Source organism: Beta vulgaris, chromosome 1 (assembly GCF_026745355.1).
Source record: "Beta vulgaris subsp. vulgaris cultivar EL10 chromosome 1, EL10.2, whole genome shotgun sequence".
Taxonomy (NCBI): Eukaryota; Viridiplantae; Streptophyta; class Magnoliopsida; order Caryophyllales; family Amaranthaceae; genus Beta; species Beta vulgaris.
In genome coordinates, this window is record NC_079202.1 from 58,976,615 (window position 1) to 58,993,950 (window position 17,336).

A 17,336-nucleotide genomic window follows, 5' to 3' on the forward strand; every position below is an offset into this window, starting at 1 on the left:
TACTGGGGGTAGGTCGGGGTAGGAGGAGGGGGGTAGGTAGGGTAGGGGGTGGGGTAGGTAGGGGTATGAGGAGGGGGGTAGGTAGGGGTAGGGGTGGGGGGTAGGTAGGGGTGGGTGGGGGGTAGGTAGGGGTAGGAGAGGGAGTAGGTAGGGTAGGGGGTGGGGGTAGGTAGGGGTAGGAGGAGGGGGTAGGTAAGGGTATGGGAGGGGGTAGGTAGGGTAGGGGTGGGGGGTAGGTAGGGGTAGGAGGAGGGGGTAGGTAAGGGTATGGGGAGGGGGTAGGTAGGGGTAGGGGTGGGGGGTAGGTAGAGGTATGAGGAGGGGTAGGTCGGGTAGGAGGAGGGGGTAGGTAGGGTATGAGGAGGGGGGTAGGTAGGGGTAGGAGGAGGGGGGTAGGTAAGGGTATGGGGAGGGGGGTAGGTAAGGGTAGGGATGAGCGTAAATAACTTGTTTTTTTTTTTTTTTTTTTTTGAATGGGGAAAGAACGTGTTTTTAAAGTAAAGAAAACGCAACATAATTTGGTATTTGGTAGTAAAGATCATAAAATAGACGTTATAAGAAATGGCGGGAAACATTTTGCGTTGTACCCCGTGCTACAACCACCTTATTCAGTTGCGGTTTCATTTCACATCCCTCTTTCTCTAATTCTCTCTCATACTATCAATCATTCAATTGGTAGCAGAGAGTGCACTAATTAAATTTCTAGAAATCTGAATCGTCTCAATTTCGAAACAAACCCTAGTTTTCGAGAATCCCACTCAAAAAAATTATCAAAATGGCTCGTGAAATCCCTAGTATTAAATACCCAGAAGTTAAATCATTGTTCTTATTGAATTCTGTTGTTGTCCTTCTCTACAATTATAATTTCGCTGCATTGGGTTCTCTCGATTTCCTGAAAATTACGGTCGATTTTTGTTCTAGGTCAGTGTTCACTTTAAAATGTTGAATTTGTTCCATCATTTTTTTTAACAAAATTTGATTTTTGGTGCAGGGAAGAGAGAGAATTATGGATAAGGAAAACAGTGGAGATGATGATGGTGATTCAACATTCAGTGATCAAGTTTTATCAGCTATAAAATTTAACCGGATTTTGAGCACACCTAGTGTTAAGAGTAGAAATTCGAAGCAAAAACATAATCTTCTGGGAAAATTTGGTCCATATTCATTCATAAATATTTCGGAGGGACGAGAAGAAGTTGATGATGCCGGAAATAGCAGAAGAAATATGGTTGAAGTTGCTGTCTTGATTAATGTTGTGAAGCGTCTGCATAAAGGTGTATATTCTTCTTGTAAATTTGGAAGGAGTGATCATATGCTTTTGGGTGTATCTTAATTGTTCTTAAATGGCTGTAAATTGTGACTTAATAATATCATCATTTCGAACAACGGTTTCTTTGGGTTTATCTGATTATTCTCATATGGAGTAGCTGTGAATTGTGATTGGTTAACATTTTGTGCTCTTTCAAAAAAACAAAAGGTATTATTTTGTGCTTTTTCAACTTGTGTTTTTCATCTCGGGATGATTATTGAACCGGTTCATTACAAAATCTGATCAAAATTTTATACACAGATTGGAAAAGTGGACCTTTATTAGTCTATTTTATCTGCTTAAAAGAGGTAGAAGAGTGATGAAAAATGTGTTTTATTATGATGTTTTTCATGCTATCTGAAAATTTTGCCATTGTACACAGAATGGCAGTGTTACGGGCAAAAGCTTTCTGTGTATGTGTTATCTCCATATGTAGGACAAGTGAAGGAAATTGAGAGAAGACTGGGGAAGATATATGAAGAATTGGATAGCTTTGAGTTGAAGGTGGAAGCGGTTGAAGGATTTCGAGGTGGTGAAGCAGATGTTGTTATAATATCTACTGTAAGATCCAATCCTGTTGGATCTGTAGGGTTTATGTCTGATCGTCAAAGGAGTAATCTTGCTTCTACTACGGTGAGGTATGACTTTGGAGTCATGTCTTTAGACAATACTCCCTCCGTTTTATTTTAATCTACACACTTACATTTTTCACGCATGTCAATGTAAAACTTTGAGGACATATATCTTTAGTTTCGTATTTGTAAAAATTATAAAAAATACATATTAATAAAATACATGTTATGATGAATCTAACAAGATCTCACATGACTATATTTTCATTTGCGTATAAATCACAAATGATGGTTAAAGTGAAATGTGTGAATAGTGTAAAATGTCAAAGCGTGTAGATCAAAACGAAACGGAGGGAGTATATAGTTTCTGTTCGAGATTCTTGAATTAAGCGAACCCTTTTGTTCTGTACAAATGTAGGCAATGCTTCTGGATATTGGGGGATGGGAAAACCCTTACTGAAGTGGATTCCCTCTGGAAAGAAATAATTTCTGATGCCAAGGAGCGCAAGTGTTTTTATAATGCTGAAGAAGATGAGGAAATTGCTCAAGTCGTCATAAATGTTAAAAGTAAGCTGGATGAACTTGAAGAGTTGCTTGACAAGGAGAGTTTTATTTTCAAATCTGCAAGGTGGAAGGTATAGACTATATATAGATTAGTTTATTTTCCAAAATATTTGCTTTTTCTTGTGTTTGTCTGACCTGCAACTTGTTAGTATTCTTTTATGTCCATTAGTAGAGTTTCTTAATGTTGAATAATTTTAATACCATGCATCATTAGACTTCCTTCTTGATATTTTTTCTGCAGGTTGTCTTCAGTGAGATTTTTGTCAAATCTTTTTCAAAATTACCCTCAACCTACTCTAAGAAGCTAGTGGTGAAATTCCTTCTGAAATTAGCTAATGGCTGGCGGCCTAAAAACAAGAAAACTGATGTAGTCTGTGATAACTCTGTCAGAATTGCTAAGCAATTCAAGGTTGAGGGTCGATATATAATTTGCACAAATGATATTTCAAAGGTACGAGGATATGCCACTCAGATTTTGAAGGTCTGGGATATTTTGCATTTGGAAGGTGTACAGGAACTAGTCTATAAACTTGACAAAATATATGGTGCATTCAGTGATGATTTCTTGATATGTTGCAGAGAAAAATGTCTCGAGGGGTACGTTGTTTATATATATATATATATATATATCGTTCTTTTTACAAGTTTAATGCAGTGAGAAATCTCAAGATCTTATACTACAGTGCTAAGTTATCATAGATAGAGACATTTGTATATCCATAACATGCATTGCTTCATGTATGCATAAATTGACAATAATGACAAAAGACTGCCGTTGGCCAGATCCTAATATTAGACAATTTTTATATAGGTGTTTGGAAGTCCCAAGATGCTGCTTGTCGTTTAATGTTGCTCAGCACAAAGGTATTAACAATACTGGACCGACAAGTTCTCTGGATCCTGATAAAGATGGAAGAAGCTATACTGAGACTGCGAAAGTTAAGGAGAGTTTGCTGCTAACAAAGTTCTATTGTTTATCTGCGGGTGTCTTGAGTCACTTGCTCTCTGCATCGGATGGGACGATGTTGAATGTCCCGTTTGAAGTTTCGGATCAAGAGAAGGAGGTGATTTTGAACCAAAGAAGCACCTTTATTTTAGGAAGATCTGGCACAGGTAAAACAACTGTGTTGGTGATGAAACTATTTCAGAAAGAACAACAACATGATATGGCTTCAGAAGGACTTGATGTGATTGAGGGTTTAGTCTGTGGCTCTTCCTGCAATGATCCTGATAAAAGTGGGGCTTCTCTCTGCCAACTTTTTGTGACAGTCAATCCAAAACTTTGCTTTGCAGTCAAACATCATATCTATAATCTTCGAAGATCCGTGATTCTTTTCATTTTCTTTCTCCCCTTTTTTAGGCTTTATTTCCTCTTTATATTGGTGTACATTTCATGCAAAATGTTCTTAACTTGCTGTTGCGTCTCATGTAAAATGGGCCGAACTTGCTTTAGATTTTCAGTGTATACCTAAATTGATAGAAGTCCACACAAGTTTTGGTCCTTCATCCAGAAAAATCATACGTAAATCAGCTTTAGAAATATATTTTCTCTTATATTCTAGAATCTCGTGTAGCAATCACTGATACTTTTAACTGTGTTGTTGGACAGGTTTGTTAATGGTGAGAACTTTGGTGAGGGATTCATCCCTATTGATGTGAATGATTTGGATGAATTCGAGAACTTCAAGGATGTACCAGATTCTTTTGAAGAGATTCCTCCAAATGTCTACCCTCTTGTTTTAACATTGAATAGGTTCTTGCTTATGCTTGATAGAACCTTAGGTTTGTCATATTTTGACAGATTTCCAGATATAAGGAAAATCCACTCCCTGTCTATTGCAAACTCCAGACTGGTTGCTCAGACAGTAAGGAGAAAAGAGGTTACCTATGATAAATTCAGAACATCTTATTGGTCCCATTTCAACTCACAGCTCACAAGAAAGCTTGATCCTTCAAGAGTTTTTACTGAGATAAATTCTTGCATCAAAGGTAGTCTGCATTTTGGGGAGAGTGATGACGCTAAACTTAGTTTGCAGAGTTATCTGCAATTATCTAAGAGCCGGGTATCAAATTTTAGTGAGGATGAGAGAGAGATGATATACCAGATATTTGAGGATTATGAGAAAAAGAAGGTTGTACGAGGAGAATTTGATTTGGCTGATCTGGTGAATGATCTTCATTGTCGATTGAAGTGTGAAAAATATGAGGGCGAGATCATGGATTTTGTGTACATTGATGAAGTCCAGGATCTAACCCTGAAGCAGCTCGCTCTCTTTAAATACATTTGTAATAATGTTGAAGAAGGTTTTGTTTTTGCAGGTGACACTGCGCAGACAATTGCCAGAGGTGTTAATTTTAGATTCGAGGATATAAAATGCCTTTTTTACGCCGAGTTTCTATGTGGAGAAGAGAAGGGGACAATATCACCTATCTTTCATCTAAATCAAAATTTCAGGACTCATGCTGGAGTTGTAAATTTAGCTCAGAGTGTTGTTGATCTTATTCAGCATTTCTTTCCCAGATCTATTGATAGGTTAAAGCCTGAAAGTAGTCTCTTACGTGGGGAACTTCCGATTTTACTGGATTGTGGAACTCATGAAGATGCCATCCTATGGATCTTTCAAGACAAAGGAAGTCACACTAACAATTGCATTGGCTTTGGATCTGATCAAGTGATAATGGTAAGAGATGATTATACTCGGGACAAAATTGTAGAAAAAGTCAGAGGACAGGCCCTTGTGCTAACAATTTTCGAATGCAAAGGCTTGGAATTTGAGGTAATGATACTTTTTAGTTTTAACCTGGATGAGTCATCTGCTGTAGCCAAACTTAAATGTTTTCTCTAGTTACCTGCTCATTATTGCAATTAGAAAATGTGACCCGTGAATACCACTCTTCTCTATGCTTGTTGCAGGATGTGCTATTATACAACTTCTTTGGTTCTTCACCACTAAAAGAACAATGGAGAATAATATACGAATACATGGAGAAACAGCTCTGCTTATCAATTTCAGAAACTTATCCAAGTTTTACAAATGCAAGACACGATATTTTGTGCTATGAGCTGAAACAATTATATGTAGCCATAACTCGTACAAGGCAAAGGCTATGGATCTGTGAAGACACAGATGGTATTATATCTCCTATGGCTGACTACTGGCAAAAGTTGAATCTAATTCAATCTGAAAAGTTGGATGATTTATTTGCAAGATCTATGATAGTTGCAAGTAGTTTAGAGGACTGGAGAAGCCGGGGTATGAAGGTTTGTTATATTATTTAAACTATGCAATTAGAATTTCTTTCTTCTGTTTTTTAAATTATCCCCTCTTACATATTGAGAAGACGCAATGCTGTATTATATAACCCTCTTTTTTTAGAGTGTCTGATCTGATGATTCCTTCTTTAGGAAGCCTATAATACTTCTGATCATTTTCCTAAAATTATCCCCTGGAATGATCAAATGCTTGTTTAGAGAAAGTACCTTAGTCCCTCATGATTGCAGATTTGCAGTTCTCAATGTTTCATATTATCTTTGATTGGTTTGATTTAGCAAACAAGTCTGGCCGCCTCTGCATATTTAATAGTAGTCCAGATTTTATGGCTTGCGTATTTGTATATTCCCTCTTCGGTTCCTCTTTGATGGGGACTATTCCTATTGCCAGATGCTTGAGGTGCACAACTACAAGGCCGCAAGATTGTGTTTTGAACATGCTGGAGATTTTTACTGGAATAGTTTTGCCAGGGCTTCTCATCTTAAGGCAGAAGCTGACAACTTGCAAGGCTGGAGATTGGAGCTCTCTTTGGAAATGTTCCGAGAAGCTGCTAAAATTTTTGAAAGCATTAGAAACATCAATAAAGCAGCTGATTGTTACTTTGATGCTGGAGATTATGAGAGAGCAGGTAAAACTTTTAGCTCTCCTCCAGCCTATTCTCAAGTGTGTGTGTGTGTGTGTGTGTAGAGAGAGAGAGAGAAAGAGAGATATGTGGTATAAGTTGGTAACCTGTGAAAATACTTTCCAATTTCCATTATGAAAATGTGTGTTTGTTCCTGTTTCCATGTTTGATTAGTGGGTTAATTCTAAAGAAGATATGTTGATGATCTATTTGCTTCTAGCCTTCTAAGAAAGTCTTGTTTACTTGTTGTAGCTTGTTGAGGTTTTGACACTGAAAGAGCGATTTACAGCCAAAATTAAACCTTCGACAAGCTAAAGCAACACTTGTTACAAAAACACAGAATAATGGAAACATATAGCATCTCTTATCTTGGGATCCAGATATTGCTGTTGCCTATTAAGAATCCGAGATGACGCAAAACTTGTTATGCATTGGGTGTAGGGCAAGGGATAATGCTGGAAATACAACATAATTAGTTTTGCTTGGAGAGAAGCATGTCGATCTGAAAATTTGTTCTTTTAGTTTTTAGGCTTGTGAGTGTGTCAAGTCACTCGAAAACATCATAGTTATCTTTACATATTTCTGTAAATTTCCGTTGTTTACTATTAAAATCTTTATATTCCATTAATTAAAATGTCCAGAATCGAGTTCATTACAAACTTGGGAAAATAGGGAAAGGGAAAGAAAGATATTTGAGATGTTGAACAAAATTCAAAAAATTTGCTCGAAGATATTTTTTCTGGCTGTCAATTTTATTATCTTTGCCACTACGTTTGTTATCTGATTACTTACAAGTTACAACCGCTCTGCGCATCGCAGGCAGATTATATTACGAAGAATCTGATCTGCAAAGATCTGGTCAGTGTTACACCTTGGCTGGATGTTATGAACTTGCTGCTAATGTGTACGCTAAGGGAGATTATTACCATGAATGCTTGTATTCTTGCTCAGAGGGTAAGTTATATAAGCTGGGTTTGCATTACATACGAAGTTGGAAACAACTGTCAGATCTCAGTAAGCCTCTAAAGGCAAGGGAGCAACAGTTTCTTCTCAATTGTGCTCTTGAATCCCATAAGCTGCATGATAGTCGAGCAATGATGAATTATGTTAGAGATTTCAACTCTCTGATATCAATGCGAACTTTTCTGAAGAAGTTGGGTTGCATTGGGAAACTTACTGAGTTAGAGGCAGATTATGGTAATTTTCTAGAAGCTGCAAAAAACGCAAGGCAATTGGGAAATATCTTACTTGAGGCAGATATGTTAGGGAAAGGTGGTAAACATGATGATGCAGCTCAGCTCTATCTCGCCTCTGTGTTTGCCGGCAGTCTGTGGGCAGATGGTAATAAAGGATGGCCTTTGAAAGAGTTTCCATTAAAGAATGATTTTTTATCAAAAGCAAAATCTCATGCTCGTAATTGTTCAGACCATTTCTATGAGGTGGTCTGTGCTAACATCCAGCTCTTGTCGACTGAGGAGTTCAGCTTAATTCAGTTGCAAAATCAGTTTGCGCTGTCACGAGAACATGATAATTTACGGGGGGAAATTTTGTGTGCTCGTAGAATTTTGGACATGCTTCTTGCAACAGATGTTTCAATGTATAAATCGGCAGGGGATATAGTGAGAAATTTAGAGGTTTCTACTGGAAAAAGGACTTCATTGATTTGGATTGTGGAGAAAATGATTTACTACTGGGACTTTTGGAAAGAGGAGATTGAAAAATTATTGAAGTTGCTTGACTCTCACGTTGAAAACAAGAAAAATTTCTTTGACTCTCACGTCAAAACAAAGAAAAAGTTCCTTGACTTTCACGTCAAAGAAAAGAAAAAGTTCCTGGACTCTCTTAATGCCCCAGCAAATTGTGAATTTTCTGATCATGAAAAGTTTTGCCTGGAATACTTTGGTCTGAGAAAACGGTTTGATGGCTTGGATGCTGATTATTTTCTTCTCTATCGAGATGCTAAATGGTTGGAAGTTGTACCCAGAAGATCTGATAAGATGGAAAGTATCAATGCTCATCAGCTGGATCACGCTGCAAACAGGTATTGGTGTCGCGAGATTCTTTCTGTTGGCATGAAGTTGTTGAAGACTCTTGAATCCTTCCATAAATTACCTGTCAGAAATTCCTTGGACTTGTACTGCATCGATAGAACTTTTATGTGCATTATTGAAGTTGCAGAGTTTCTTGATGGATATCGGGAGCAGAGGAATGATGATTTCCCTTCTCTGATGAATTACATTGATCTCTTAGCTGAACACTTTCGCCATGTATTTTCTCTATCTTGGAGGGTGTTTCTGTCAAAAGACCTTGCTATGCAAAGCAATTCTTCAAGAAACCGACTGAAAGAAGCAATACTAAAGAATCTCATGGTCGAGGTAGTAGCTGTAGAGGGAGCTTCACCAGCATTTTCACAAGTCATTCAGGTGGCAATAATATTGCTTGGATCAAGTTGGATAACTAACAAAACATTCAAGGAAATTACAATCTTGTTCAAGATTGGTTCTTCTTGGAATAAATTGATTAAGGAACTCGTGACAGGCACAGGCCCACAAACATTAGATGGCCACATGCAGCTTGTTTGGAATCTTTGTGATGCTTTACGTGAAGCATACAACTCAATATCCAGCCCGGTGCAAGGTTCTAATTTTGTATCGCCTTCTTGTTTTGTATACATTCTTGACCGCCTTCTAGTGTTGATACCTTGCTTTAATGGATGCTTATATGCAACAAGGTCGTCCGTCATTGAATGGCTTGTGCACCTGAACTGGAAAGTCGACAGAAAAACCTTCGTGTTCAGTGATTTTGAATTGAAGCCTATTTATGACTTTTTGGCTTACACCATACATGGGCTTCTGATGAACAAACAGGTTACTGAAGAATGGATTAAGCAAGTTGGGTTTGATGTGAAGAACAGTTATGGGTTGCTGATACAGAAATTGTTGGTTTTGATGTGCTTAATTCATCTCAACTCAGGAAAGTATTTGGAGCTACTCAACGACGTCTTTAACAGGTCAGATATATTGTCATTGTTGCCAAACTCATTTTCAAGAGTGTTTATTCAAAGAGATGGTAGCACTTTTTGCAATGTGCTCTCTGAAGCATTGCAGAGTATCAAGGATCCTCTAGTGGTTATAAGAAATGCAGAAGTATGTTCGATGGTGCATGCAAAACGAGCTGTTTTTCTGAATGTCTTCAACTGTAGCAGAGATACTCTTTTGGAAAAAATGTTTCCATCTCAGTGAATGACTCTAGAATGTGTTATGCTTTCACATTTTCTGTATATGGATCTGGAAATCATGTGAAAGTTTTTTTTTTGTGAAATAACATTCAAGTTTTTCGGCTTATCAATGACCAAACAATTGGATGAATGCATGATTTCTGTGATTCAATTACTAATTACTGTAAGATTTTTCTTGAAAAGGTTATAGGTCATGGAACGAGGGAAAAAAGAGTCTTTAGCATGATATAATATGGTACCAGTAGGATTGACAGGAGAAATTTACTGAAGATACGTAATTTTTGTACAATAACTGTCCAGTCCACATTCAACTAGGTGCATAGGTTAGAAAACCCGATATTATAGTGAATGGTGGAAGAAATATAGGGAGCTTCTTGTGATACAAAACTCAAAAGTACTACCAATAACTCTCTTTTTATGTTGCAACATTACTGTATAGATTTTGGATTCCGTTTAACAATTGTAAGTTTAACTTCTAACAATTGTTAGTAGTAGCTTTTATAGATAGTCATATATATTCTAGGAAAGAATTTGCATTTTTCAACAGCAATAACTCTCTCTTTCCCTTACATGTTCAAGTGTCTGACTTGGCTAGCTATTATGTAAAACTTTTTCATGATTTTGGACCAAAATAAAGTGTCCAAGTATCCCACATTTCCATCCATGTCCAAGTCTCGAGGATCCAACACGGATACTTGAGTCCGCGTAACATTATTGGTTGCTAAATTTGTCCAAAGAACCATCTCAAAGACCTCCACGTTAGCCCATTTTCCTTCTAATGGAACCCTCCTTACTTTCTACCTGTTAGATGGTCGTTCCTTTTGTTTATGGTGTTGGTGAATGCTCTTCAATGACCACTATTATGACCCTCCAGATATATGTAAATTAGGAATTCTAGTAAAGTGCTCCTCACAATGTAAGGATTTACTGGGACTTTTGTCATCATTATTTCGGGGTACGAAAAATAGAGTCAGACTACTTTTTGCTCTATCCTGATGCCGAATGGGTTGCTTCTTCCCGAAGATCAAACCAAACCATCAGAACTAATCAGCTAGTAACTGCTATCCGATGTTACTGGTGTTCTGAGTTACTTTCTGTCGGCCTTAAGATCCTGGAGTTTCTCGAATCACTTCAGAAGCGTTTCTATGACTCGATGCCTATGATTTGCAAAAGCAGAATTCTAGTCCAAGTCTTTGAATGTTCCCAGTGTCTGATGAAGTCTGAATATCTAAGGAAGTTGGGTCATGTGTCAAGTGCCCCAACAAAATTCATTGATCGTGCGACAAAAAGGTACGTTGCTGCTGTGTTTTCCATGGAGTTGCACGAGCTTTTTCTCCAAGATTAACCAAAGAACCGAAGCTCCATTATCACTCGAAAACTGAAGGTTAAACTAGATCTATGATTTACTGATGTGCAAAATTTTTGAACACAGATCTCTGCTAATGAGGGACAGTTGAGTGTGCATTGGTAGCTTCTTTATGTTTGTTGGTGTTGAAGCAAGTAAATTCTACCATGTTTTATATCTACAAAATTTGTATGTGCAGCTTTAACTTCTTGTTGTAATCAATGTATGTAACCAAACAACCATTTTGTATGATTAATGCTTTTCTAAGTATAACATCATTTGTTGCATGAATCTGATTTACAAAGCGAGTGGCTGCATTCTCAATTGTACAAAATTACTTGCTATGATATGACAAGAATTTCAGGAAATCTATTTCTCATTCATTTTCGAGGAATAAGAACACCTGATATAATCATATTTTTAGTGCTAGATTGTCAGTCTTGATAAATTCTATGAGTCTGAAAAATAAGGAGGCAGCAAGCTTGGATCTTTCCCACAAAAAAAAAGGAACGGAAAAACTATATACAGTCTTTAGGGTTGCATATGAAGCTAAAACTAGAAAAAATATTCATTAATTGCTCATTTATTGCATTGATTGATTCATAAAGTTTTCCATAAATTCACAACATATTTCTATCTATAATATTCTTGATCGATCTATAATTTTGTATATAAAGATAAACTTTGCACTTAAGATTAATCGTTTCATGTTTTCCTCAATGAAGAACTTTAAAAGAATTCAATGTGAGGTGTTTATTCTCTTAGGGTGAATAAAAATTAAAAGCATTTAGGGGGTTCCTAAAGACCAAAAGAAATTTGTCCAAGTGCAGGAAACATAAAAAAATAAAATAATGTGTATCCTTTAATCATCTTTACTCATTTACTGTAACTTCGATATCCTCCCTTTCTCACCCACCATCGTTCAAGACAAACTTCCTTCGGACTGGACTTCTAATAGTTAGTATTTTCTTTAACGTTTGTATGAGTTGACTGTAGTTTTTGTTAGTGTTTTTGTTTCTATTTGGTTATATTAACATTAGGCTATATTCCAGTTTTTAATTAATATAAATTTTCTCGATATCGAAAAAATATCCTCCCTTTTCTTCTCGGTACTTCCAATTTAACACATACAAAGCTAGAATGGGTAAAGTATCTGCACTATACATTGTATGACTAATTGACTATGGAAAAGAACCACATGACGAGGGTTTTTTCAAGGTTATTTATGTTTCTTATTGGAATATAAACATGGTAAAACTGGGTGGATAGAATAAAATTTGTAGCAGTGTTCATCTACTACCAGTAGAGTGGATGGTAATATTTATGAGTCAATGTTATTAAATTTTGGTAGTGGGGAGAGAGAAATTACGGGTGATATATTAAACGGTTTTTTCACCATATACCCCTGACAAATTTTTTTTTGCACCATATACCCTTTCGACTTTTCAAATTCACCATATACCCCTCACTTTTGAAAAAATACATCCAGTTACCCTTAATGACTAACGGCGTTAAACTCCGTTAGTCCTCAACCCCTAATCACCCTCTAATCCTAATTAAATAACCTAAATCTAACTCTAACCCTAACCCTAATACCCTAACCCTAACCCTAACCCCATCCCCTACCCTACCCCCACCCTCAACCCCACCCCCAACTCCACCACTGCAGTCCCCCTCCCCACCACCGCCGAACCCTCCCTCTCCGCTACCCGCAGCGCCGCAACCCCCTTCCCCCTTCCGTCGCCTGCAACAACGCAACCCCTTCCCCCTTCCGCCGCCATTTCCATCACCTCCCTTGCAAACTCGCGCACCCTCCCCCTGTAAAATCGCGCAACCCCCTCCCCCCTGTCAAGTTGTATTCTGTCAATTGGTGGCTATGGGATGAAATCGGGCTGGGAGGTGCGAGAATAATTGTAAGAGTTTTTCGGGGAGGTAAGAGGTTTTAGGGGTGCTGCGAGGGTGGTGCGAAGGGTTTCTGGGGTGGTACGAAGGGTTTTGTTGGGTGGTGCGAAGGGTTCCGAGGAGGTGCGAAGGGTTTCTGGGGTGGTGCAAAGGGTTTTGTTGGGTGGTGCAAAGGGTTTCCGAGGTGGTGCGAGGTTTAAGGAGTGTTGCGATGGTGGTTCGAAGGGTTTTTGGGGTGGTGCGAAGGGTTTTCGGGGTGGTGCAAAGGGTTTCCGAGGTGGTGCGAGTGTGCGAGGGTGGTGTGCCGGTTTCTCAGAGGTTGTGCTAGGGTGGTGCGCCGGTTTCAGAGGTTGTGGCAGTGTGGCGGTGGGGTAAGGGGTGGGGTGGGGTGGAGGGGTGATGTGGTAGTGGGTAAGGGTGGAGGGGGTGATGTGGCAGTGGGTAAGGGGTGGGGGTAAGGGGTGGGGTGATGTGGCAGTGGGGGTGATGTGGCAGTGGGGGGAAGGGGTGTTGGTGATGTGGCAGTGGGGTAAGGGGTGGGGATTAGGGTTTAATTTAGGTTAGTTAATTAGGGTTAGAGGGGATTAGGGATTAATGACTAACGGAAGTCTAACACCGTTAGTCAAAAGGGTAAGTTGATGTATTTTTCGAAATGTGAGGGGTATATGATGAATTTTGAAAGTTGAAAGGGTATACGGTGCAAAAAAAAATTTGTCAGGGGTATATGGTGAAAAAACCGTATATTAAAAGAAGGGCATTAAAATCATTTTGATGATTTTAATATTATTTAATAAATCCTGTATTGAGTAAATGCATCTACTTATGATTTTTTCCACACAGGTCAACGCTACATGTAAGGGATATAAGGGAATCCCTACTTCCAAGCATATGTAGATGTAGATAGTGAGGTTCGAATATGTGATTATAAAGGTGAATTCCCACCACCTCCATCAAGCAAACTTGATTTTACCTATGACACATATATATAGGATGTGAAATAAGGCGAATTGGAAAAGAGAATGAAAGATAATCTAAGATTTCTAGATTATCACTCGCTCTTAACTCTTGAGTCGTGATTTTGAAAAACATGTCTAAAACCGTTCGAAAATTATTTATTATCCACTTTCTCTATAAATCTATAAAAGAAAATCTCTGATAGCAAACCTGCAAATTGCAATGCCGACATTTATATTTTTTCCATAGTTAAAAGCTGTTAGGGGGTGTTTGGTTCATATTATGGTATGGGTTTGGAATCAGGAATGAAACCAAGGTGGTATGGGTTTGGAACTTGATACTTAATACCTTGTGTTTGGTTTCATTTAGGAATGAAAAATCTTCTTTTATTTGATACCTAGAGGTAAGGTATGAGCCATACCCACCTCCCCTCATGGGTTTCTAAACCCCATACCTTATGGGTTTGAGGTATGAGTTTAAAATTTAGAAACAAGTTAAACATACACTAGGTATGGGTTTTGTTCATTCCAAACCCATACCTCATACCTAAAACTAGTGAACCAAACATCCCGGACAGTATGGCCCAAGAACAAATCAAAGTCATAGAAAGCCATCAAGACTGACATTGCACCCCCCAAGTTTCCATCTTCACGTCATTGTAACTAACTCGTAGACTTTTGACTTGTATTCTCTCATTTTCATTTTAATCTATACACTTATATTTTTTATGTATGTCAATGTAAAATTTTGAGGACATATATTTTTAGTTTTGTATTTGTAAAAATTATAAAAAGTACATATTAATAAAATACATATTATGATGAATCTAATAAGATTCTACATGACTATATTTCCATCCGCGTATGTATCACAAAGGATGGTCAAAGTGAAATTTGTAAACAGTGTAAAATATTACTCCCTCTGTTTCAAATTATAAGTCATTTTAGCCAAAAGTTTTTGTTTCAAAATATAAGGCATTTTCGATTACCAATGTAAAATTAAATACAACTTTATACTATCAAGATAATATTATAGGTTATTTTTTATTATCAATACAGTATTTAATGTCAATTCTCATTATCTATGCAAATCTAACTAAAACTAACTAAATTCTTAATATGCATAAAAGTGATTTATATGCCTTATAATTTAAAACAGATGGAGTATAGTGTAACAATTAAAATGAAACGATGGAGTATAGAATAGATAGAAACTCTCGCAATAAAAGTCTAGGTGTCTGTGACTCGTAAGTTACCCCCCCTTGTCTAGTGTCTACACTAGAAAGTCAATGTATGACATTGATCAATAACAATAAATCTCTGTATATTGTTCTTTTAATTGTTAGTACAATACTAAATATCACCTTAAGGTGGTGGAGCAGTTTCGTCACTTTACAAGTTTTCCCACCTTAATTCCTCATCGGTTATATTTGTTTGATTTTATTTATTTTTTTCTTGTCCTTTTAGAGGTTGATTCCTCATTTGATTTTTTTTTAATAAAAAAGTTATGTAAGTTGCTAAAAATAGCTTATAAATTTCATTTAACTATGTGTAAATTTCTAGCCCCTCAAGAAAAAATGTGTAAATTTCTAGAGGTATGGTCTTCTCACACTTAATTCCACATGTCAAATTACTATTGATTTGCTAGCTCATGACTAAGTCATGGGACTTGTCATCCCATGACATATTCTATGGTTTGTGTATCACAAACTTTCATAACATATTTTATCATGAGTGTTAGTGAGTTTTAAATATTTTATGGGTCATGGGTCATCACTAAATATTACATCCTCTTTTTCTTAATAAGTGCATCATATTGATTGAATATATTTGTCGATGCACATCTTTGATCCCTGACAACTTTAATTTTATATTATAAAAAATTGTAAAAAAAAATAATATACAAGATTTACATATGAACAATTAAATTATGACATTTATCTGTTTAAGTTAGTAACTAAACATAGTCAAAGTTGATATCTAAACAGTGTAAAAAGTCAATATGATACATCTATTAAAAAACGGAGGAGTATAAAAGTACATGAGTGGAATAAGGAAAGACAACACGCCCTACAAAACGAAGGAAGTATAAAAGTACATGAGTGGAATAAGGAAAGACAACGCACCCTACATCAATTATTATGAAGGGAGACATTGATTATTGACTTATAAAACACTTGAATGGACTGCTTCGAAAATCATATGATATAGCCATTTTTCATTTGATATAATCACCTTTTGTATAGTCAGTTTTTGTATGGTAGTTAATTTTCTAATATAGTCATTTTCATGTGATATAGTCAATTTTTCTAATATAATCAATTTTTATATGATAAAGTTAATTTAGATGCACAATAAATTATTTCGAACCCGCTCCACTCAATATGTTTTGATTGATTTATCAGCCAACCCAAAAACCACGCAAAAACCCAAGTGGCCCAAGTGAAATAAAATAATAGATACACCTAGTGTCATTAGACATTAATTATGTGACTAAAATCTCTATATATACCTCCAAAGTAGGCGCACAATCAAGCATCAAAAACACCAGTCATTACTCACCACAACCAATATTGAGTATTGACTTACCACATTTTACCAAAATCATGAGTTACTACGCTTTCATAATAGTGTTGCTCACAATCTCTACTAACATCCTGCACACCACCAATGCCCAGACTTGCAACCCCAGCAAACCATTGATCGGCATACAAGCCCCAGCAGACCAATGTGACCCCAATGGCGCCGACTGCTGCAAAGCCGGGCGCTCGTACACCACCTACAAGTGCTCTCCCCCAGTGACCAAGCGCACCCAAGCTACACTCACTCTTAACAGCTTTGAAGAGGGTGGAGACGGAGGCGGCGCATCGGCGTGCGACGAGAAATTCCACTCGGACAACACTCCTGTGGTGGCATTGTCAACAGGGTGGTACAATGGCAGGTCACGCTGTGGCAAGGAGATTGTAATCACAGGAAATGGGAAGACAACAAGAGCAAAAGTTGTGGATGAATGTGACTCTATGAATGGGTGTGATGAAGAACATGGTTACCAATTGCCTTGTAAGAACAATATTGTGGATGCATCTAAGGCTGTTTGGAAGGCCCTAGGGGTGTCCCGTAACTCAGATCTTTATGGCATGATGCCAATTACTTGGACTGATGCTTGAGTTTGTGTATACTCCTAAGTGCATATGTTGGTCCATTTTACGTATGTTAATAATAATTATTAGTACTAGACTACTAAGTATTAGCAGTACTGATTTATATGGTTGATATATGCATGTATCATGTATGAGGCACAGAATCAATGGATTGAATTTATTAATACTAGCTGTATCTGACACGATACTTGGCAATTGAAAGATGAGTAAATTATGCAAGCCTAGCTAGCATATATTCGACGTAGAAGCAAGGCTATTAAGGGGTCTAAGAGGGGTAGAAGCGAGGCTATTAAGGGGTCTAAGAGGGCTATAACCCCTGATAACCCAATCGTACTTATAGAGTTATAGTAGAGATACAAAATAAAAGAAAATTAGGAATTCTAGTAAAATGGTCCTCA

The 17,336-nt window shown here is 37.4% G+C and overlaps 3 protein-coding genes across 5 annotated transcripts; all 3 read left to right on the forward strand.

The window, feature by feature from the left end:
- The first annotated feature begins 362 nt into the window (after nt 1-362).
- On the forward strand, nt 363-4,169 carry LOC104887675 (uncharacterized). Of its 3 annotated transcripts, XM_057395313.1 has the most exons (7): nt 363-904; nt 992-1,274; nt 1,692-1,947; nt 2,300-2,516; nt 2,687-3,042; nt 3,257-3,558; nt 4,055-4,169. In XM_057395313.1, the coding sequence occupies exons 1-7, from the start codon at nt 776-778 to the stop codon at nt 4,102-4,104; spliced, it is 1,593 nt and encodes a 530-aa protein (XP_057251296.1). In that variant the 5' UTR covers nt 363-775; the 3' UTR covers nt 4,105-4,169. The 3 variants fall into 3 exon arrangements, with proteins under 3 accessions (XP_057251296.1, XP_048494484.2, XP_048494482.2); XM_048638527.2 differs by lacking the exon at nt 4,055-4,169 and having other exon boundaries at nt 363-921; nt 3,257-3,920; XM_048638525.2 differs by lacking the exon at nt 4,055-4,169 and having other exon boundaries at nt 3,257-3,920.
- Nucleotides 4,170-4,208: 39 nt separating this feature from the next.
- LOC130589375 (uncharacterized) lies at nt 4,209-9,683 on the forward strand. The gene is made up of 4 exons (XM_057395311.1): nt 4,209-5,222; nt 5,360-5,707; nt 6,108-6,345; nt 7,159-9,683. The coding sequence occupies exons 1-4, from the start codon at nt 4,209-4,211 to the stop codon at nt 9,579-9,581; spliced, it is 4,023 nt and encodes a 1,340-aa protein (XP_057251294.1). The 3' UTR covers nt 9,582-9,683.
- Nucleotides 9,684-15,354: 5,671 nt separating this feature from the next.
- LOC104887667 (putative ripening-related protein 1) lies at nt 15,355-17,107 on the forward strand. The gene is made up of 2 exons (XM_010672359.4): nt 15,355-15,372; nt 16,237-17,107. Exons 1-2 carry the CDS (start codon nt 15,355-15,357, stop codon nt 16,942-16,944), a joined length of 726 nt encoding a protein of 241 aa, XP_010670661.2. The 3' UTR covers nt 16,945-17,107.
- Nucleotides 17,108-17,336: the final 229 nt, after the last annotated feature.

What these genes read in the sequence shown, in the direction of transcription:
- LOC104887675 (XM_048638525.2), top strand. Translation starts at nt 776, where the DNA reads ATGGCTCGTGAAATCCCTAGTATTAAATACCCAGAAGTTAAATCATTG. An exon ending in TGTGAAGCGTCTGCATAAAG is followed by an intron (nt 1,275 to 1,691) that starts GTGTATATTCTT and finishes CATTGTACACAG; the next exon opens with AATGGCAGTGTTACGGGCAA. An exon ending in CTTGCTTCTACTACGGTGAG is followed by an intron (nt 1,948 to 2,299) that starts GTATGACTTTGG and finishes GTACAAATGTAG; the next exon opens with GCAATGCTTCTGGATATTGG.
- LOC130589375 (XM_057395311.1), top strand. Translation starts at nt 4,209, where the DNA reads ATGCTTGATAGAACCTTAGGTTTGTCATATTTTGACAGATTTCCAGAT. An exon ending in GGAGAAGCCGGGGTATGAAG is followed by an intron (nt 5,708 to 6,107) that starts GTTTGTTATATT and finishes TCCTATTGCCAG; the next exon opens with ATGCTTGAGGTGCACAACTA. An exon ending in TGGAGATTATGAGAGAGCAG is followed by an intron (nt 6,346 to 7,158) that starts GTAAAACTTTTA and finishes TGCGCATCGCAG; the next exon opens with GCAGATTATATTACGAAGAA.